This window comes from Chrysochloris asiatica, unplaced genomic scaffold (genome assembly GCF_000296735.1).
Source record: "Chrysochloris asiatica unplaced genomic scaffold, ChrAsi1.0 scaffold00002, whole genome shotgun sequence".
NCBI classification, from domain to species: Eukaryota; Metazoa; Chordata; class Mammalia; order Afrosoricida; family Chrysochloridae; genus Chrysochloris; species Chrysochloris asiatica.
The window spans coordinates 49,520,782-49,544,802 of NW_006408520.1; the positions used below are offsets into that span (position 1 = coordinate 49,520,782).

At 35.5% G+C, this 24,021-nt stretch overlaps 1 protein-coding gene across 1 annotated transcript in view; it reads right to left on the minus strand.

The window, feature by feature from the left end:
- Nucleotides 1-24,021, minus strand: part of MSH4 (mutS homolog 4) — a 133,907-nt gene that overhangs the window by 75,182 nt on the left and 34,704 nt on the right. The window contains exons 4-7 of the mRNA XM_006831087.1: nucleotides 19,716-19,831; nucleotides 17,955-18,128; nucleotides 6,095-6,267; nucleotides 3,060-3,127 (exon numbers count right to left, since the gene is read on the minus strand). Coding sequence (XP_006831150.1) covers nucleotides 3,060-3,127; nucleotides 6,095-6,267; nucleotides 17,955-18,128; nucleotides 19,716-19,831 — 531 coding nt within the window. The remainder of the gene's footprint in view (nucleotides 1-3,059; nucleotides 3,128-6,094; nucleotides 6,268-17,954; nucleotides 18,129-19,715; nucleotides 19,832-24,021) is intronic.

The following is a 24,021-nucleotide window of genomic DNA, read 5'->3' on the forward strand; positions in this document are numbered from 1 at the left end:
AACATCAGGGCTCCTTAATATGAAAATATTGTTTCTGTTGTCGATTCAGTTACACTAACAGCAACTCTATATACATCTTTGCATGAGCAGAAAGCTTCATCTTTCTCTTGTGAAGCAGCTTGTGGGCTTGACCTATTGACTATGTGGCTTGCATTGCAATGGTTATCGTACAGAACAACTGTGCTCCTAATAAGGAAATGTTGTTAAGTGCCGTGGAGTTAGTGCTGAATCATAGCAATCTTATGTAAGGTTTCCAAGGAAAAGCTGGTGAGCTTGAACCACCAACCTTGTGGTTAAAACTGACCTTGCAGTACAGCACATTTACCTGCAGTGCCACACTAGGACTCAGAAGACTTGAAAAACACTATTAACTAACTTAAACTACCTGGCATTAATGGAACACTCTACCTAACTGCAGAATTATTTTCAAGTGCATATAGAGCACTCACAAAGACCATATTCCGTTCTATAAAACAAATGTCAACAAAATTAAAATGATGCAACTTATAAAACATATGTTCACTGGCCACTATGATATTAAATTAGAAATTGATTACAAGAAGATATCTAGAAAGTTCCTACATATTGGAAACTAAACAAGACACTTTAAACAATCCATGCATCAAAGAAAAAAATCAAAGAAAAAGTTAGAAAAGTATTCTAAACTACACTAAAAAGAAATCTCAGTATATCAAAATCTGTGGAAGTACTTAAAAGTATTATTCAGAGAAACTTATAAGATTAAATGCCTATTTTAGTAAAGAAAAAAGTGTGCAAATAAATGGCCTTCAGAAATCGGAAAAAGAAGAGCAAATTAAGTGCTAAGTCAACAGAATATAGGAAATAAAACCAATAATGGTAGAAATCAATGAAACATAAAGCAATAATTAGTAAAACCAAAAGCTAATTCTTTGAGAATATCAGTAAAATTAATAAGCCTCTGGCCAAGCTGATTAAGAACAAAACAGGGAAGATCAAACTTACTAATAACAGGAATGAAATCAGTGAATCAATGTAAATCTTACAAATAATATAATAATAAAGGAATATTATGGACGATTTTATACCAATACATTTAACAAGTTGGATATTATAGCAAATTCCTTAAAATATATATAAGCTACCATGGCTTATTCAAAAAGAAAACAGATAACAAGGTATCCTGGTGAAAACCTTCACACAAAGAAACTCTGAACGCTGATGACCTCAGATGTAAATTCTACCACACATTTAAGGAAGAAATAATACTTACTCTACACAAAAACATTTAAGAGGAAGAAATATTTCCATAATCACTTTATGAAGTAAGCTAACTTTGTTACAAACAGCAGTTATTTTAGATATATCTCCTGTTTGTATGTGAGGATAAGTCAGAAGGTATTGTTACTAGAGTTCCAGTTAATACATCAAACAGGTTTATTTCAAACAAAACATGTTTAAACATGCTCTGTTATCAGTGAATGGCTGCAGATAGTTGCATTAGTCTCATTAGGGTGACCTCATACAGAAAGATTCAATCAACTGGCTTCAGAGGAAAAACACTAAGCCAGTTAAATTCAAGGCAGAAAGGTCAGCTCAGAAAGTTACAGTGGCTGGTTTGGGAGATCCCAAAGGGGCAATCTCGATAGATTTTCTAAAAGTACACAAAACAATCACAAGAAATCTTGTGAAATCTTAAGAAATCTTGTATAAATCTTAAGAAAATAGAAAACTACAATGGTGAGAAAAAGGCAACGAAAACTACGTTGAGAATGATTTTTTCCATCATGACAACGCACCTGCTCATTATTGGACAGTAGGGTAAAGGCAGTCCTATGAGAATTTCACTGGAAAACCTTACCATCCACCCTATATCCTTGATCTTGCCCCCTCAGTCTTTTTAGTTCCCGAAACAGAACAAAAATTTAAAAGAAATACAATTTGAGTCCCTAGTATCAGCACTGGACTGCAAACCACAAGGTCAGCAGTTCAAACCCATCAGCGGCATCTCGGAAACCCTAGTCTTGGTGTGGGGCTGTAGGATCAGCACTCAATTGCTAACCACAAGGCTGGCTGTTCACACCCACCAGCCATTCCTTGGAAACCCTATATAGGGTCACTATGAGTCAGAACTCATAAAGGGCATTTAACAACAGGATGTAATACTGTCATTTTGATAAGTTGAGGAAAGTAGAATTCTTCTAGGAAGGGTTAGAAAGGTGGAAATACTGCGTTCAGAAGTCTATAGACCTAGATGGAAGATACGGCAAGAAACGATAGCTTCACATTTTGATATTTTTGTTTACTAAATTATTTTGTGGTTATACTTTTTGACTTGCCCTCGTACATTGAATTATATAGTGTTTCAACTATTTAAGAAAAATTTCAGCTTTGTGTGCACTCAACAGCCAAAGCTTCTTATCTAGTGCTGTTTTTATTAATAAGATAACGCTTCAAAGTGTTTTCTCCACAATTTGGACTTTCCAAACAGATTGACCCATTTTACTGATGGAAAAGGCTTCCTTCCTTTTTAAACATATGGAAGAAATTATTAAATTAAATATTCATTTCTCCTTAAATGGAAGAATGAAAATCATTTATTACTTTCTTTATAGATGGGCCTACAAGTACTAACTACTTAAATTGGAAAAATATCTAAAGGAGCTATCATATGTTTTAAGTTTAAATATAGTTGATGACTAACCTTTCATATAATGATTTATAAGAAGAATTTACAATATTTGATTATAACATAATTTAACTAGTTAACAAATAATACATTCAAGGTTTTATCATATATAAATTCATTAAGTTAATATCTGATTAATGAAAATATACCAATTCCTCAACTTGCTAAGTAATGATTTTTATTTTACTAGAGCATATTTTTACTACAACATACAGACTCAACAGCACTTAACAATAACAACAAGAGCATATTGGAAAAAAATTGTATTTTAAAAGGCCTAAAAATGTTCCAGATGTTAATAACATTCTTTTCCAAAACATTCTGCTATCTTCCAGTTATTAAATCTTAAGACAAATTACATCACATTAAGATAATATATACATATACATACCGTGTCTTGCTTTGGAATTTGGACTATAACAGAAAGAAGCTGTTCTGTATCAAGAAATCTTGATATAACTGAAACAAACAAACAATCCAAGCATTTAAATATTATGGTACATTTGAGAATACAGACCACGAAAAATACTGTCCTAGAAAAACAAAATGCAAGTCTATCTGTAAATATTATTTCATTTGTCTTTTCTCAATCTCATAAGAACAATAATATAGTGATAAATTCTAATGGTCTTTTCTTTGTTTTGATTACTCACGTCTCCTCAAAATGTAATCCGTTTCCTTTGCCTACTACTGTAAAATAGACACTTGAATGGGACAGACAGGAATATTGGGAAACACAATTACAGAAAGCTTGTAGACTCGTCTTCAGCCTAAAATTGATTGGAATATCTAAAAGGGGTTCTAGAACTTGCCCAGTGAAACAGGCTTCTTACGATGCCTTTATAGAGTATAGGATCTTAGGTGGAATCTTTAACCCCATCCAGAACCTTCTGAGGTAGGACATTCCCACTTAAAAAGGACATGCAGACCAGCCCATTATGGCTTGAGGAACAGAAGTTACTTCCTGAAAGAAAGACCAGCAAGAAAAAACAAAAATGGTAGTCTATTTAGCTATTACAAGAATAGGCAAGCTGTTCGCCAGGGAGCCATCAAGGTAACCAATCCAGTCCCTTCAGGACAAACACCCCTCCAAGACTGAAACGCAAAGGGAACACACAAGCAGGCAGAAGCTTGCTGGTGACTACACTGGTCTACATGTGAATGAAAGTGCGGGAAAGGCAGCAATGAAGATATGGGCTTAGTTCAACCACATTCCATAGACTCCTGTTGACCTTGAGATGAGAAAGAAGAAGAAGGGCTTGCTGGTCCAAAGTTTGGGGAGACCTGGGAATTCCTAGCCATGGAGAGCTAGAGCTGAGAGTGAAACATCCAGCTAATATGAAGTGGGGGGAGATGCACAAGAACACCCAAACTTGCAATAGTACCCATTTGACCTAGCTTCGATGGCATGATGACCAGAACTCGACTAGAGGAAAATAAGGAAATTTGATAAAGGAAACAAGTGCAAACTGCTATGATTTAATGAACTTGATGCATACTTATGGATGCAGGGGCTCAAAATATCCACTGAGAGTGAAGGAGTCTTCACATCAAGGAACAAACCTATCCCCTCTGTACAAAGGGCTGATAAGGATGGACAACTTAAACATTGGCTACCTAAAATTGAGAGGGAGAGAGTGGCTATAAAGGCACGAAATGGCTGGTTTACAAGCGTCCAAGAGGGAGTTCAGTTTCAGAGTGTGTGGGGGGAAGGTAGAACCCCCCACTGAATAGTTTTCATCTTGTCTAGATGGGTCTGGTGAAAGGAGATGGGGACAGGATTCATTTGATTCAACAGTAAGTAATTGTTATCATGGCTAATGGCGACTGTCACAACTGTAAAGGTAGACGTTGTGTAACAAAAAGGGGGGAGTAGTTAAGCAGTTCCACAGAGGAGTCACACTTTAGAGTTTGCCACAAGTTAATGTGAGAGAGCTGGGCTTTTATATTCCCACACCATTCAGCCACATGCACTTTTTGTGCTTTGTCCTTGGAGCAAAGGACTCCAATAGCCTGAGAGCAGTCCTCCAGAGTTTAGGTACGGGCCGTTGGAAGTACAGTACACAGAAAGGTAAAAGGAATTCAAGAGGATCTGAATAGAAACCAACAATGTCTTCTACAGTGATCTTGACAAGAAAGTCTCAACATAGTAATGGGCACATTAGCAAGATTATAGTGAGTTAAGAAATGTTGATAAAGATAAATTAGTGAATGCAGAAAATTTGTTTCCCATGAGTTTGTCTATAAAAGGGAAAGAAGATCATCGCAGAAGGAGAAGTCCACAGAGAGTTTTTAATAAAGATGGGAGATTTTATCAAGTTTAAATCTCATAGAGAGAAAGATAATAAAGCTACAGAAAAAATTGAATGCAAAGATAGGATTTATATATAGCACAGGTGGAGAAATGAGCCAAAGAAATGAATAAGACTATCCCTTCTGATTTAAACAAAGGGATGAGTGTAACTGCATACTTGGTAAGAACTTTTTTTAAAGATGGCAACGGTTAGAATTAGACTAACATTACATTAATTAGTAAAAAAAAATTTATATTCCTAAGCACTTCTATATTATACTAAATGTCAGCTAGAGGTAAGGCAAAAGGTGAAAAAAATTCCAATTTGTTCAAAATTGATTCTTTGTACCTTTCTAAAACTTCAGTGTTCACACAGACATCTGAGGGGGCTTCAAGGTTCATGGAAAAATAGAATTAACAGACATTGGGATTTTTCTAAGAACTCTTTGAAGTCCCCTAGTATACAGAAAAAAGTGAATATACTCAACAACAGTGGAAATAAAGTAATAGAAAATGTAATACAAAAATGGAAGGAATCACGCTAACTATTATAAGGTATATGGAATTGGACTAAGGTAAACTTATTCATAAAAATTGTCTTCCAGATTTTCATGTACTACTTCAATTCAGACTACCAAAACAGCAGGTAAAGCATATGAGGGATAAGGCTATGGAAGATACACCAAAATGCCAGAAAATAGGAATTGGACCAGAAGTAATATATATAAACAATTCTCCAGCCCAGAGATTGAAAAGGAAAATTGTACCACTGTGCCAGTGAACATATAACCAGCTCTAAGGAGCAGATCTCTTATTCCATCTTTGATAGTCGCATAGTCTGTACAAATCTTACCTTCTTTGAAGATTACTATTGAGAAAAAGAATAAGGCATCTATTAAAAAATCCACAAAATACAGAAAAGAGAATATCACTCATGCAAACAACATAAAGAACATACTTCTGAAATTATTTACTACAGGATTCAGGAGAAATTTTCAGGAAAATTACTTGCATCAAAGACTATAAGAATTTAAAATTTTACTTTCTGTCTTTCAGAAACAAGAGGAAAATAACTAGATCAATTATACTTTTTAAATAATTTATACTTGTAAAATTAGGCAATATTCATTTACCTGACTGAAGTCCAAAAAAGAGTTCCTCGTCTTGAAGTAGTTCTTGAACACAATCTAATCTCATGTTAATAGTTTCAATATCAACCAGAGGTTCTAATATATTAGAACGAAGTCTTCTACTCCCTCCAGGAGTCTTAGTATAATTTAGAACACCAAAGAGAGTGTGATTATTCCTTTGAAAACACAGTTTAAATTTTTTCATTAAGTATACAAAGGACATTTAAAAAATGTTTTAAATTATATTATCCTATAATCCATAACAATGACGCTGAAACTTTAATGTGCATACAAATCAGCTGTGAACTTCTTCATTCAGGTTCAGTAGTTCTAAGCTATTATGTGAAAATCTGCATTTCTAATTAATTTCCAAGTTTGCTGCCAGTCAATGGACCATACTTTGAGTAACAAGGATCCAGTGTTCCTTGCATTTAGTGATTTTTTTCATAGACTTGCTGCATTATTCAGACTAGTTTATAATTTTCTACCCTATGACATTCTACCAAGCAAGGTAACATACCAATGATATATTCTTAAGTAGAAAAAAACTTTTACAATGATAAAATGAATAATATAATCACTTTTGCTATAATTTAAATATACGAGAGTTATAAGTAAAAGAGAATTTCATAACTTCTAAATTACTCTCAGAAAGACAAGAGCTGTTATTAAGAACTTATTTCATTGAACTATTTATTCGGTTATGATGCATATTATGGTTCATTCCGTACTCAATATTTATTATCCCATATAGTGTGCCAAGTTCTATGCTAAGCACTGAACATTTAAGAGACATGATTCTTACCCTCATGGATTTTATAAGCTAGTAGTTGATTACCAATTATTCATGTATGTGGATAAGACAAAGAGTAAGAGGAGATAGATAGAGAAAGAAAACAACAGCAGGTATAGAAAACATTTCATCTGAAACAAGAATATGTTGAGAATGACCAAATGAGCTGCTTCAGTTAAGCTGGTTGAGAAACACCTGACTAGGCATGTGACAGCTGATCTAGGACTGGGATGATAACAGGTACTTATGGAAAGATGATGGTCTGGGGATGATGATAACAAGGATGATGATGATAGCTAACATACATTGAATTTTATACCAAATATTATTTATACCAAATATTTATTTAATTTATACCAAATATTATTGTAAGTATGGAGTCTTGGTGTGGTGCCATATATAATCACTGAACCTCAAGGTCAGTTTTATCTGCAAGGTCAGTGGCTCAAACTCACCAGCCACTCCCTGAAAATCCTATAAAGCATCTCTATGAGTCTAAACCAACTGGATGGCATGTAAAAACATTATTCTAACCATTTTACAATTAATTCTAATCATCCATAGTATGAGGTGAGCGCTATTTTGTTAGCTACATTTTACATCTGAAAGAACTGAAGCACAGAAAATTAAGTAATTTATCCAAGGTTTCCTAGTAAGTAAGCAAGGAAGTAGCAAGGCTAAAATTCAAGCCTAGGAAGTCTGACTCCAAAACCAGATCAAGGTTGGTGAAGCTTAGCAAATGGGGAAAAGAATGGAGGAAAATGAAGTTGAAGAAGTTAGAGAAGTCCTTGTAGGCTACAGCAGACTCTGGATTCTATTCTTAATGTGGTGGGACTATGACAGTTTTGAGCATGAAAGAAATAAATTCTGATTTCTTTGCTGATTGTAAAAGGAAGGATAGGAAGAAGGCAGAGAATACTCCAAGCCAGAGTGAATGATATTTTGGGATAGGGCAATAGCTAAGAAATGGTAAGAAGTGATCCAGAATTGGTAATATAAGCTTAGTACTGATTAAGGATGTTTATTGTTAGAGTAAATCGTCCGGAGTGTGAGAGGAAAGGAAACAAGAACTATGCCTAAATTTCAGTCATCAGATTACCAGATTTTTGTCATAAAGACTTTAACAAATTTTAAGGTAACAACTTAAATCAAGTACTTGTTGGGGGTATTTCATGACATGCACAATTTATCATTTTAACTTTCTAATAATTTGTCTTCAACAAGAATAGATAAAGTGAAGGCATATCCCAACCTGCAATTTACTACAAAGATCAATGGATTTGACAGTATATTGAGTAGGTGACACCTACAAAAGCATCAGAGCTACTCAGAAAACTAAGTAGGTAGTATATTCATCTCTTAACCTGATATTATTTGGATTAACTCTATTGAAAGACTTCTCAGTTTCTCCTTTTCAACTATAATAAAAACGCCTTTTAGTCAGGGATCCAGATTATCTCCTAAAATATAAAAGGAAATCAAGAAATGCTTGACACTAATAATTATAAAAAATGATAACGTATGAAATGTGCATAATACACTGTATTTATTAGTAGGCTTTGTCACTGACTTTATATATTATTATAATATAAAAAGTAAAAGGTGGAACAACTTTCTAGATAGTATAATTTTAATCTTTATCCCTTAGCAACGAGAAAAATATTACTTAATACTAAGCAGAAAAAGCACTTAGAGATCTATTTTGAAATACAATCCTGTCCGTCATAGACCATATACATAAACATACAAGGAAGACCAGTTAATATTTAAATATGAGCATCAATCACTAAAGCCAATCATGATGAAACTGAAGAAAAAGTTCTTCCAATTTCTTCAGTCTGTAATTATCAAACATGCAATCCAGATGTAGTGATAATTACTGGTAATTTGAATGTAAAAGTTAGAAGCAAAGAAGAAGGATCAGTAGTTGGAAAACATGACATTGGTGACAGAATCACTTGATAGAATTTTGAAAGACCAATAACTTACTCATTGCAAATACATTTTTGTAATAAAATAAAAGGACAATCTACATCACCAGATGGAATCCACAGGAATCAAAAAGACTATATCTATGGGAAGAGACAATAGTGCACTCAATATCATCAGCCAAAACAAGGCCAGGGGTCGACTGCAGAACAGACCAATAACTGCTTATATGCGCGTTCAGCTGGAAGGTGAAAAAAATTAAAACATGTAAATAAGAGCCTAATTACAGAGACTATATGAAGAACAGATTTGATACATTAGACATTAATGACTGAAGACCAGAAGAGCTGTGGGGTGACAGCTAGAACATCATATATGAAGAAAACAAAACATCATTAAAGAGGCTAGAAATAAAGAAAAGACTAAAATGCATGTTAGTAAAGACTTGAAACTTGCTCGTAAATGTAGATAAGCAAAAGTGACAGGAAGACATAATGAAGTAAAAGAGCTGAACAGAGTATTTCAAAGGCTAGCTTACAAAGACAAAGTCAAGACTGCTGCGGCCACTGCACTCAAGGACACCATTTGCTCTTGTCTCGCTCAATCCCACCACTACAGCATCTGACGAGCCTGATATGGCTGAGATTGAGAAATTCAGTAAATCAACATTGAATAAGACAGAAACGCTTCAAAAGAAACAATCAAACAGAAGAAGCAAGTGGGCGAATTTGAAATGAGGCAGCATCACCAGCATGCACTGTACATTCCACAAGCATTGCCTTCTTATTTTCCTTCTTTTAGCTGTTTAACTTTGTAAGATGCAAAGAGGTTGGATCAAGTTTAAATGACTACTGATCCTTCACAGCAAAGAATCGAGAACTACTAACAATGAAGTTGTGTGGGATGACAGAGAGAGAATAAAATATATATAGCGAAAACAAAGCTAGTCCAACATATCCTGCAGGCTTAAAATGCAGTTTAATGGGGTGCCAATTTTTTGTTCTAATCATTTTAATTACTGTAATGCACAATTTTTAAAATACGCAAATAAAAAGTTTTAAAACATGAAAAAATTACAAAGTCAAGCATTGTAATGAAATGTACAAACACATGAAGTTACAAAATCAAAAGGGAAGACCATGTTCAGCATTTCTCAAGCTTAAAAAATAAAGAAGTCTTTCTAGACTCGTATTACAATACTGAAGGATTCCATGAGCAAAATAATAAGTCAGGAAGCATCAAAAAAAGATGGAAGGAATATATAAGTTACTGTACCAAAAATAATTGTTTGATGCTCAATCAACAGTATTATCAAAAAAGGTTATATCCTTTCACTATATATTTATTCAATCTGTCTGCTGAGCAAATAATCTGAGAACCTGACTTATATGAAAAAGAACATGGTATTAAGATTGAAGGAAGACTCATTAACAACCTGCGCTATACAGATGGCACAATCTTGCTTGCTGAAAGCAGAGGACTTGAAATGTTTACTGATGAAGATCAAAAACTGTAGCCTTCAGTATGGAATGCACCTTAATATAAAGAAAATTAAAATCCTCACAACTAGACTAATAAGTATAATCATGATAAATCAAGAAAGGATTTAAATTGTCAACGACTTCGTTTTGCTTGAATCCACAATTAATGCTCATGGAAGTAGCAATTAGGAAATCAAACGATGTACTGAAGTATTTTCAGTTGCCTCATATGTATGCGTAAGTTGGACAATGAATGAGAAAGACTATAGATAAATCAATGCATTTGAGTTATGATGTTGGCCAATGATATTGCAAGTACCAGAGACTGGCAGACACACAAATCTATCCTGGAAGAAATACAGCCAGAATGGTCCTTAAAGTGAGGAAATGGAGACTTAGTATCTCCTACTTGGGGTTTACTAGGAGAGCCAGTCCCTGGAGAAGGACATCACGCTTGGAAAACAATAGATAGCTGAAACCTTCATGTGCTCAGTGCCAATTCAGAGCTATTTTAAGTTTTATGTTTAAGTATTTCTGTTGTTTTGTCATGATTCTTATCTTTGCTTCACTTTCCATTATGTGAATTCCCTATACGTTATTTACTGTTTCCAACTTAGAAACATAAGCTAGCCAGTTTGTTTATTTGTTTAAAAAAGAAGAAAAAAAAATAGATCCATCTAGGTAATTATTGGAGTCCTGGTGTGGCACTGTGGGTAAATGCGCCAGACTGCAAAGCTGTTTGAACTGCAAGGTCAAACTGCTCCTAGGAAACCCTATACAGGGTCGCTATGGGTCGGAACCGACTCGACGGCACTTAACAACAACAACAAGGTAATTATTATGGAGTCTTAGTGTGGTGCTCAATCTCAAGGTTGGTTTGAAATTCAAACTTACCAGCCACTCCTCAAAAACCCTATACAGGGTCTCTATGAGTCAGGACCAACCCAGTTGCACTTAAGAACAATAACTTTTATGCACTTCTGGTGTGGCGCTGTAGGATCAACATTGAACTGTAAATCACAAGGTCGACAGTTCAAATCTACCAGCTGCTCCTTGGAAATCCTATACAGGATCACTATAAGTTAGAATCGACTTGATGGCACTTAACAACAACAACAAGGTAACTACTGGCACTATTTTTAGTAAACAAAGTACAATAGGTATTGTTGTTGTTGTTGTGTGCCATGGAGTAGGTTCTGACTCATAGCGACTCTGTACAGGGTTTCTGAGACTGTAAATCTTTACGGGAGCAGAAAGCCTCATCTTTCTCCCATGGAACAGCTGGTAGTTTTGAATTGCTGACCTTGTGGTTCACAGCCCGATTCATAACCACTATGCTACCAGAGCACTTTACAATAGGTATTACTTCTCATTATTTATCAGTATAACATAGTGGTCAATGTTCAACCATTTTAAGAGGTAGCCTGTGATCAAAAACAGCTGCAACTATACATCTTTAATTATCTTTACCAAAATCTTACTTGCACGTAATATTAATGATATTGTCCGATGATTTCTGCATACTATTGGGTCACCTCTCTTTAGAATGGGCACATATATGGATCTCTTCCAAACAGTTGGCCAGGTGGCTATCTTTTAAATTTCTTAGCATACATGAGAGAGTGATTCCAGTGCCACATCAATTTGTTGAAAGATTTCAATCTTTATTACATCAATTCCCGGAGTCTTATTCTTGGCCAATGCCTTCAGTGTATCTCAGACTTCTTCATTCAGTATCACTGGCTCTTGATCTCATGCTACCTCTTAAAATGGCTGAAAATCGTCCATTTCTTTTTGGTACAATGACTCTGTGTATTCTTTCCATCTTCTTTTGATGATTTCTGCATCACTGAATATTTTGCCCATAGAATCCTTCAAAACCTCAAAAAGAGGTGTGAACTTTTCTTTACTTCACTCAGTTTGAGAAATGAGTGTGTTCTTCCCTTTCGGTTTTCTAACTCCGGGTCTTTGCACATTTAGTTATGTAACTTTGTCTTCTTGAGCTGTCCTTTTAAATTTTCTATTCAGCTCTTTTACCCCTTCATTTCTTCCAATTGCTTTAGCATCTCTATGCTGGTAAGCAAATTTCAGAATCTCTTTGACATCCATTATGGCCTTTTTCTTCTTTCTTGTCTTCTTAATTACCTTTTGCTTTCTTCCTGTATGATGTCATCTCACAAGTCTTCTGATCTTATGTCATTAGTGTCTAATTCATCAAATCTGTTCTTGAGATAATCTCTAAATTCAGGTGGGGTATGTTCAAGGTCATATTTTGCCTCTCGTGGACGTGTGCTACTTTACTTCAGCTTCAGCCTGAATTTGCATATGAGCAATTGTCTGTTTCACAGTCTTCCTTGGCTTTGTTTTGGCTGATGATTGGAGCTTTTCCACCATCTCTTTCCACAGATGTAGTCAATCTGATTTCTATATTTTCCATCTGGTGAGGTCTATGTGTATAGTCATCTTTTATGTTGTTTAAAAAAGGTATATTAGCAACAAAAAGAAAAGGTATTTGCAATGAACAAGTCATTGATCCTGCAAAATGTTATCATGTGATTTTGCCAGTATTGTTTCTATAACCAAGGCCATATTTTCCAAGTATTGATCCTTCCTCTTTGTTTCCTACCTTTGCATCCTAATTGCCAGTAATTATGAATACATCTTGATTGCATGTTTGATCAACTTCTGACAGAAGCATCTGTTAGAATTCTTCAATTTCATTATCATTGGCTTTAGTGCGTAAATTTGAGTAATAGTTGTACTAACTGGGCTCTCATGTAGGCATAAGGATATTATCCTATTACAGACAGCATTGTACCTTAAGATAGATCTTTAAATGTTCTACTTGATAATGGATGTGATGCCATTCCTCTTTGTCATCCCAGTATAGTTACCCATGTGATTTTAAAATTCTAAATGACCAATGCCACTCCATTTCAGCTCACTAATGTCTAGGATATCAATTTTTATGCATTACAATTCATTTTTTACAACTCCCAATTTTTCTAGATTCATACTTTATACATTTCAAGGTCCAAGTTTTAATGGGTGTTTACAACTGTTTCTCCTCATTTTGAGTTGTGTCCCATTAGTAAAGGAAGGTCCCTAAACCATTATTCATGTCATCATGGTCAACTCTACTTTAAGGAAGCAGCTCTTCCCCAGTCGTATTTTGAGTGACTTCCAACTCAGGGACTTATTTACCAGCACTATGTCTGATAATATTCTGGTACTCTGCACCACGTGTCAGTATTCAATACTCTGGTGCTGACAGTGTCCACTGATATTTATAAGGTTTTCAGTGACTAAATATTTGTATGTAGTCCATCACTCCTTCCTAGTCTTTCTTAGTCTGGAGCTCATCTTGTATTTAAAATACCTGTGACAAAGCTTCCAGAATTACAGCAACACACAAGCCACCATGGTACAGCAAACTGACAAGTTGTCACATGCATATGAGATGACTGAAAATACCATAGCCTGGTTCAAGTCCACCTTTGCTCTTGTACACATTAAATGTCCTGTGCAGCAGATTTGCCTAATCCAATGTGTCATTTGATTTCTTTTGTTTGTTTGTTTGTTTTGTGAATGGTATCTCATTTAATCATTTTTGTTTACAACTGAAACTCTGGGAATTCAAAATTAACAAAGATTATAATAGCTTTCCAACCACCACCAACTTCAATTTTCTTAGCTGCAGTTATGTTCAGCTCTTGTAACTTAGCCTTCAGGTCCGAGTTCATCTCTAGCTCAAGAAGAGCCTGAGAAATACCAGACTGGAATTCATCCGGCTTTTCACCACTGGGCTTCACAATCTTCACGCTTGAGTTGAACATGGCCTTTTTCTTGGCGAGCCCCGGCCTAGGAAGAGCTCATTTGATTTCTTGACTGCTGCTTCCAAGTACATCTGACTGTGGATCCTAGCAAAATGAAGTCTTTGACAACTTCAATCTTTTCTCCATTTATCATGATGTTGTAAGGATTTTCATTTTCTTTACACTGACATTTTCATGTCCTATTTGCTTTGGTAGCGTAGTGGTTACGAATCGGGCTGCGAGCCTTAAGGCCAGCAGTTCGAAACTACCAGCTGCTCCGCGGGAGAAAGATGAGGCGTTCTGCTCCCGTAAAGATTTACAGCCTCGGAAACCCTGTACAGGGTCGCTATGGGTCGGAACCGACTCGAGGGCACTTTGCAACAACAATTTGCTTTCAGCAAGGCTGTGTTATCTGTTATCACAGGTGTTAATGAGTGTTTCATTCAATCCTGATGCCATAGCCATTTAATCCAGATCCTCAGGTTATTTACTTACCATACAGATTGAATAAATATGGTGAAAGGTTCCAACCATGACAAAAACTTTCCTGACTACAATGGTTATCAGTTTAGCTGAACTTGGAGAAAACTATCTCACAGGAGTGTTAAGAAGTTTAAATGAAACAATACCTGTGAAAACATCAGGCATAAGGCTTGTTTAGAATGATTCACTCCTTCCCCTATCCAAACCAAACCCACTACCTTCGAGTTGATTTCAGCTCATAGCAATGAGTAGGGTTTGACACTGTGGCTCTTTATGGAAGCAGACAGCTTCATCTCCTCCTGCACCCCCATACTTAGGGAAAAGAGCATATTCATTTTTTTCAACAATATTTGCTCTTAGACAAAAGCTTTTGTAAGTGACCATTAATTCCTTGTAGTACATTTAAACGCTTAAAAAACAAAACTACAGTGCTTGTATAATGGAATATTAAGTGCAGGATTTTTGCTGGTATAAGGAGCTCTGGTAGCATAGGGGTTATGAATCGGGCTGCGAACCTCAAGGTCAGCAGTTCAAAACTACCAGCGGTTCTGCAGGAGAAAAATGAGGCTTTCTGCTCCCGTAAAAATTTACAGCCTCAGAAACCCTGTACAGGGTTGCTATGAGTCAAAACCAACGCAACAGCACATAACAACAACAACAACTATCCCCTTGTTCTGTTTTAACAGTTGCCTCTTGGTCTATGCACAGGTTCCTTGTGAACACAAGTAAGTGTTCCTAAATACTCTCTCTTTGCAGTATTATCCATAGTTTGTTAAGATCCACACAGTTTAGGCCTTTGCCTAATCAATAAAGAACAATAAACATCTTTCTGAAGTCCTGGTGTGGTGCTATGAGTTAATGCGCAGGACTGCAAAGTCAGTTTGAACCACAAGGCTGGCAGTTCAAGCTCACCAACCCTTGGAAACCTTATATCCGGTTGCTATGGGTCGGAACCAATTTGATGTCACTTAACAACAACAACAAACATCTTTCTGATATTATCTGTTTTTAGCCAAGATCCATCTGATGTCTGCAATGATATCCCTTGTTCCACATCATTTTCTGAATCCAACTTGAATTTCTGGCAGTGCCCTGGCGATGTACTACTGCAAATGTTTTTGAATTATCTTCAGAAAAAATTTACTGCCATGTCATATTAATGACATTGTTAGATGATTTCCACATTCCATTGGGTTACCTTTCTTTGGAATGGGCACAAACCTGAATCTCTTCTAATTGGGTGGCAGGTAGCTGTCTTCCAAATTTCTTGACATAGAAGAGTGAGTACCTCCAGTCCTGAATCAGTTTAATGAAAGATTTCAATTTGCCTTCTGTCAAGTGTACCCTTGTTTTTAGCCAATGATTTCAGTGCTGCTTGAACGTCTTCCTTCAGTACTATCAGTTTTTTATCATATGGTACTTCTTTAAATGAACTTGAAATCAACTGTCTATAGTACTGTATAGTCCACTTAATATTTAAAGTTTATAGTAATTTTTTCTCTCTTTTTCACTGATATTTGAAGTTAATTTATTAAAAGCTGAGATTCAACTATTCTAAGTTCACTTATTCCTTTACCAATCAGTAAACAGATTATAGTTTCTTTGCACGAACCATATTGTTTCATCCCTTCAAGACTTTGTTCATTTGTTTAATCTTAACACCTTTTTCTCTTCTTCATCTGGATAACTTCCATTTATATTTCAAAACTCAACTCAGTTACCATCTCCTACCTTTTCCTAATTACTACCTCTTCACCTCTTAAGTAATTAACTACCTCTTTGTTATAATCCAAAGAGCCCTGGTGACATAATGAGTTAAGACAGTGAGCTGATAACTGCAAGTTAGCACTTCAAACCCACTGGCAGTTATGTGGAAGAAAGAAGATATCTACTTTCCTAAAGATTTACTCTCAGAAACCCAAAGGGACAGTTCCATTCTGTTCTATAGGGTCACTATGAGTTCAAATAGACTCAATGGCAAAGGGTGGATCTGCTATGAACCCATCAATATTATGCAAATTTTGTATGACCATATTCTGGAAAGGAATCCTGGCATGGGGCTGTAGGCTAAGTACCCACCAGGCACTCCTCAGAAGCCTTACACGGGGTCGCTAAGCATCAGAGCTTACTACACAGCACTTAATAACAACATACTCTGGTGAAGGAAATCATGTTTGGTAAAGTGAAAGGTCAAGGAAAAAGAGGAAGGCCCCTAATGAAAATAATTGATACACTGACAGCAACAATGTGCTTAAATATAACAACTACTGTGAGACACACAGGACTGGGCAATGTTTTGTTCTCTTGTCACAGGGTCACTAAAAGTCAGAACTGACTCGACATCTAACAACTAAAACAACAATATCATTACTGTAAGTACTATTTATGTATCTCTTAGGAAACCTGGTGGTGCAATAGTATTAAAGTGCTCAACTGCTAATCAAAAGGTCAGCTGTTCAAACCCACCAGCAGCTACATGTGAGAACAAAGTGGCATTCTGCTCTGTAAAGATATAGTCTCAGAAACCCTATGGGGCAGTTCTATTCTGCTGAATAGGGTTCCTGTTAGTTGAAATAAACTCAATAGCACTGAGTTTTTTGTGTCTTCTCCTCTAGATGATAATTTCTCAAACAGAAAGCTATGCCTCTTTGAACCAAAATGAACCATATTGATACAGAACTTCTACAAACACAGGTTGTTTATATTACCTTCTAATAACACTTTCATTCTAGGTTTAGGTGCACCACTATAAAATTTATAAATATATTGTGTGTGCATTTTTATCTGTCTCAAGCTTACCACCAATATTCCTACTACCTCACAGGGTAGATTTTGGGGGTTGTCCCTGGCAATCTAACTAAAGCTAAATTAGTCCACCAATCTAGTCATACACCATATACCAAGTTAAGCCAGTTACTTTTATCTTCTACTCAAATGACTATAGAGTCCCTTGAATTTCCTATATTTGATGTATTTAAGCTGGTTATTTTAATTTTGTGGTTATTCTAGAAAAAAATTATCTTTTTAAAATCTAATTTTGGTGAAACAACTGAGCAATTCAACACCAATGGTAAAATATTAAAATATGTTTCTATCATGTGATGCTGTGGGTTAATGCACCAGACTGCAAAGCTGTTTGAACTGCAAGGTCGGAAGTTCAAGCTCACCAGCTGCTCCTTGGAAACCCTATACAGGGTCTCTATGGGTCGGAACCGACTCAACGACACTTAACAACAACAACAACAATCAAATATATATTCAATATATTTCCATCAATTTTAAAAACTTATAGTAAGTATTCACAGAAAAATTAGAAACAATATATTACTACGTTTTATAAGAAAAAAAAGAGAAAACCTTACCTACAGTCCTGATTATTGATTAGCAGTTCAAGGTTTTGGGCCGATGATGAATCTATCATAGCTGTCTGCTCACTACCTTGGAAACAAATCTTCAGCGATTTTGGTGCATAAACTGAATTTTGAATAAATTCAACATATTTTAACAAAGCTGCAACAGCTGCAAGACAGTAATACCTGAAATGTGGTCAAAGAATAATCATAAATCTTCAGAATAGAGAAATTATTACAATAAAAGGAAGCATATATATTTCTTGCTGTTAAGAAAATTATACATATTGTTGTTGTTAAGTGCTATCAAGTCAATTCCAACCCATAGTGACTCTGTATAGGGTTTCTGAGGCGCAGCTTACCACACCAAAAATAGTCCCTTATTTTTGAAAAGTAGGTCGAGAAATTGTAAAACATAAAAATAAACAATACATTCTGAAAATTGACTTAGTGGATATTGTTGTTCTTGTTGTTAAGTGCCATCAAGTAGGTTCTGACTCATAGCCATCCTGTATATGGTTTCTGAGGAACAGCTGGTGAGCTTGAACTACTGACCTTGCAGTTCAAATCGACCTCGCAGTCCAGCACATTAACACACAGCGCCAGAAGAAATCGTGTTAGAGAATAAATTCAATGACACTTGATGTCATTTTTTTAATACACCATTCTAAATATTCAAAGAGTGTCAAAAAAGTTTTACAGTTTTACAGGTAGCAGTCCCAAAGTATAGGAAAGTATATTACAATCTTGGTGCGGAATAATCATTGTGATTAAGTTAGAATGCACATAGTCCAACCTGGTTAAGATAAAATGTCTGTCTAGCATATTCCAAGAAATATCTGTTCCAAAAATATTATCCTGTTTCACAATGAATGTTTGCGGGGCAAAGGTAGCAAATAATATGAACACAGCTTTAACACTGTTTCAGTTATATGCCCTCACATTCCTAGTTTCATATAGGTATTTGAGATTTTCTCTCCAAAATCAAGTAAGCAGCATCCAGTAAATAGATTTTGACTAATCTGGGGAAGTTATATATAAAATAAATTAGCAATTTATAAGCATACCTCACAGATATTAAGGGTTTGGTCCCAGACTACCACCATCAAGCAAAAATTGCAGTAAAGCAAGTCAAACAAACTTTGGGGGGTTTCCCAGTACGTATTAAAGTTATGTCTAAACTATACTACAGTCTATCAAGGAGTCCTGGTAGCACTGTGAATTAGGCAATAGTCTGTTAACCATAAGGTCAGCAATTCAAAACCACTAGCTGGCCCATGGGAGAACAATGAGGCAGGCCGTCTGTTCTAGCAAAGATTAAGTCTCTGAAACGTGATCTAGGGCTACTATGAGTCAGAAGCAACAGGTGGATATGGGTTTTGTTTTTCTTATTTTGGTAGTCTATTAAGTGTGCAAAAATTTTTTGAAAAGTTTGAAATATTGTAAGAATTACCAAAATGTCACACAGAGACATGAAATAAGCACATGCTGTTGGACAAATCATGCCAACAGACTTGCTCAATGCAGGACTGCCATAAACCTTTAATGTGTAAAACATGCATTAACTATGAAGAACAATAAAATGAAGTGCAATAAAACAAGGTAAGTGTATAAGCTTTTTTTTTTTTTTAAACTATTTCTCTAATAAATGAATGTGATTTTGAACTAGGCACTTTGCTAGATGATAGGGATACAACAGAGAACAAACACAGAAGTCTGCCCTTATAAAGCTCACATTGGAAATTTATTATTTTCCTTAAGTTCATAACTTACTTGGACTGAACCTCCATTAGGACAGTGCTGAATTCTGCTATGCATAGCTGTTCAATATATTCCAATCCTTTTGTTTCATTGAAGTATTTTCTTTGGATAGTAGTGAAATTAACATTCTGAAAAAGAAGTTTTAATTTCACAATATATATTTTTTAATAAGATTACACACTTGCCCCAAACTACATTTTTAAAACACATTCTGGTACATGGATACATTAGTTATGTATTGTTTAAAGTTTACTTTTTTATTTAAAAAAAAATTTTTTTATATAATTAAATTATTTTCTGTTATTTACAAAAAGAAAATAATTTTCTCTCTTGTAAAATAATTACAGTGAAATCTTAAATTTAAATTTTTATTTCAATATTTTAAAAACCACACAGATTTCTTTCTCTACAAAACCTTTCTTGACATTTACCCCCTCCTGAACCATCAGTTAATCACTCACCAGACAAACTACTTTTATATACATTTACATGGCACTTGACTACCACTACCAACTGCTCTGAAAGGACTTCGATCGAGTGAAGAAAATGTGGAACAAAACCTCAAAATCATGAAGAAAAAAAAAAAAAAACAAAACAGACCAGCTTCTTGGATGGACAGAAACTGATAGAGTTCTCACGACTATAGCCCTTGTCACCCTTCAAGTCTGGAAATAAACTCACCCCCAAGTCTTAATTTTCAGCCAAACAGACTGGTCTCTAAGGGGAATAATAACCCCATGGAAGTATGCACACTTAAGAATAATCAACCGTTTGAGATCAAAATGTGAGTATTTACACAAGGACAAATTCACAAGATGAGGATAGGAGGAGGAATGGAAACAGGAAACACAGAGAAGAAATGGTAAAAGTGATGTTACATAGTTAAGATTGCAATAAATGATGTAAAATGTGCATGAATTCATCTGTTCTGTAAACCTTCACCCAATTCACAATATAAGCAAATTAATTTTTTTAAAGTTCATTGAAAAATTCCCTTATCTTTTCATACCATTTTTTCACAAACTTTTTGAAGCCCATGTATATCTATTTATCCAATTAAACCATGAGCTGCTCAAATGTCATTCAATTTTTTCCATCTATGGGACCTATGAAATGCTACCTTCATGAGATAAATTTAACTTACTTGGAATAAAGAGAAAGAAATAATGGAATGTTTAAAAAAAAAAATGAAGAAAACGTTTTTCCAAATTAGAATTAAAATTAGGAGTACAAATAGTAATACAAAAACAACAGTAAGTTGAGGTTTGATATCACGGTAATCATACATGAAGAAGAAAAAGGTCATTAAGCAGGTAAGAATGAGAGCTCAAAATGGACGTCAGAAGAGACTCTGAAACTTGTTCTTGAGCATATCATAGCTAAAATGAAAGAAAAGAATAATGAAGTTAAAGAACTGAACAGATTTCAAAGGGCAGCTTGAGATGGCAAAATAAAGTTTTATAATGAAATTGCAAACACCTGGAGCTAGAATAACAAAAATAAGAAGTACACACAGCATTTCTGAAACTGAAAGAACGAAAGAAAAAATTCAAACCTCAAATTCCATTATCAAAGGATTCTATGAGCAAAATATTGAATGACAGAAGAAGCACAAAAAGAAGATAGAAGGAAAAATACCCAGAGTCACTGTACCAAAAAGAACTGGATGACATCTAACCATTTCAGGAGATAGCATATGACCAACAACTGACAGTATCAAAGTAAGAAGTCCAAGCTATACTGATGACATTGTTGAAAAAACAAGGTTCTAGAAATTGACAGCAAAACAACTGAAATGTTGCAACAAACAGATGCAGATACCTGGCCAACTGACTCAAAGAGTTCTATATTAGTGCCCATTCCAAAGAAAGGTGATCCAACAGAATGCAAAACTTAATCAAGGACAAGGAAAGGTGGGGCTTGATGGCGGACAGGGTAGAGGCGTAGTGAAGGTCACCGTCAGCAATACCAGAATACTAGGTGAAGCAGGTTCAGTGCAGAGCTCCAAAACTCTTAACCACATATATAGGAATATGTTAAAAGTTTGAAGGCTTATAACTAGTGGAACTTGCAGCAGAAGTAAGAAATCTTGTACTTTAAAATCTGCTGGGCTCAATGGGCCAGAGCTGACAACTTGGGCAAGACCAAATGGCAAGACCAAATGGGGAAGCAAGCAGACCCGCCACAGACTAACAAGATCCTAGGAGCAAAGGTAGACAAAATTGTTTGTTGGTTTGTTTTGTTCTGATATTTTTTTTGGTATTGGTCATGGGCCTCTCACTGTCTGTGTACCTCCACTCTAGTGATTAGGAGTGCCTGAGTGAGTGGACAACCTCTGACCCCCACCACAGGAGGGTCTACCATGCATGCACACAGATCCTCTCAGCATTTAAAGGGGTAGGCAGCTAAAAACGGCCACACCCAACCCTGAACTGTTTATTAATAGGGAAAAGGCCAGAACAGGGGGTGTGGAGACGTACAGAATTTTAAAGGAAACAGACCAAAAATTAAATCCCAAGGTAGAGCATAACAACCAACAGTGGCATCTTAAAAATTATCAGACGGCATTTAAGGCAAGAAGCTGAAATAGGATATTAAAGTCATACTCACATTAGGCTACAGATTTTTTTTTTTTTTTCCTTCTTCTCTCTCTCCTCTCTTTTTCTGCAATTATAGACTACAATATCCAATCTGGGTTTTTTCTCTTGTATTTTTTTGCTGTTTCTGGTTTATTTATTTTTTTGGTTCACCATTTTACTTTTCAGGGTCTATTTCTCTCCATATGTTACCCAAGAAGTGACAGAAATTGGTGCCATACAGTCAAACTACAATCAGACCCTATAAAGCCTCACAATCCAGGCAAGAACCAATACCAAATGTCATACACCAGGGAGGCAGACAACACCTGTCAAAGTTACTCTGAGTTAAGCAATAAGAAGAGTGAAAAGGGAAGCCCACATCCTGATCACATCTACATGGAGGTAAACCGAAAGCATAAAAAATACCACAACATATACTCAATTAAGTATTAAGGCTGCAGTTAAACACTAAACATGTCCAAGAAGCAAAAACAGATTACCACATCAACACATGTCCAGAAACAAGATAAAATGTCTGAGAAAAATGACCTAGAGGTAGACCTGGACTCCATTCTGGAAGGAGCTGGCCTTGAAAATGCATGAAAAGTAATTCAGAAAAATGATTATAAAATGTTTAAAAACACTTTACAAAGAAGTTGAGAAAAAAAAAAAAAAGGAAGAAGTCAGGAAAACACTACAGGAACAATCAAATAAGATAGATACAGCATTATAAACAATTAAAAACCTACAGAAAAAGGGCAAACTATTAATAATAGAATATCATAAATAGACAATACACTGAAAAGGCAAAGGAGTAGAAATGAAGAGATGGAAGGCAGAACTAGTGAGCTGGAAGACAAATACCTCAATACCACTAAGATACAAGAGCAAAAAAAAAAAAAAAAAAAAAGGATTAAAAAGCCAAAGAATGTCTAAGATTCATGTTGGACAACATGAAAAGGATGAAAAGGAATAATCTTAAGACTTATTGGGATCCAGAATAAGAAGAATCACACACGTCCACAGAGGACACAGTTGAAGAGCTTCTGGAAGAAAATTTCTCTAACACCCTAAAAAGCGAAAAGATAAGCATTTCAAGAAGCTCAACGAATCCCAGGAAGGACAGACCCCAAAATAAAAAGACCAAAACATATCATAACCAAACCGTCCAAAATCAAAGATAAGGAGACAATCCTGAAAGCAGCTAGAGAAAAGAAAAGAGCGATATACAAAGGCAAACAAGTCAGATTATGCTCAGATCTCTCAGCAGAAACCATACAGGCAAGAAGACAACAGGGAGATATATATAAAACCCTGAGAGAAAACACTGCCAAACAGAAATCATTTACCCAGTACAGTTTTCAATCAAATATGACGATGTAATAAAAACTTTCCAGGATAAACAGAGGCTACAGGATTTTGCCAAAGCCAACCCTGCATGCCAAAACATCCTAAAGGGAGTACTGTGGACTGAGAGCCAACAAGATCAGACAACAACCAAAGACTGACATACATGGCAGCCCCTCCCAGAACTAAATTGACAGATGGAAGAGTTGAGAACAGAACAAAACTATAAGAACAAACTCAGAATCTGGGAGGTTGGTCTATGATGACAACAATTACTATTTGAAACAAGGTAAATACGTAAGAACAGAGAACCAGATGGTGAGAAAATCAGGTAGATTACAGGATAAAATAGACTGCACTAAATAGAGGGAAAAACAAAAAACAAACATAAG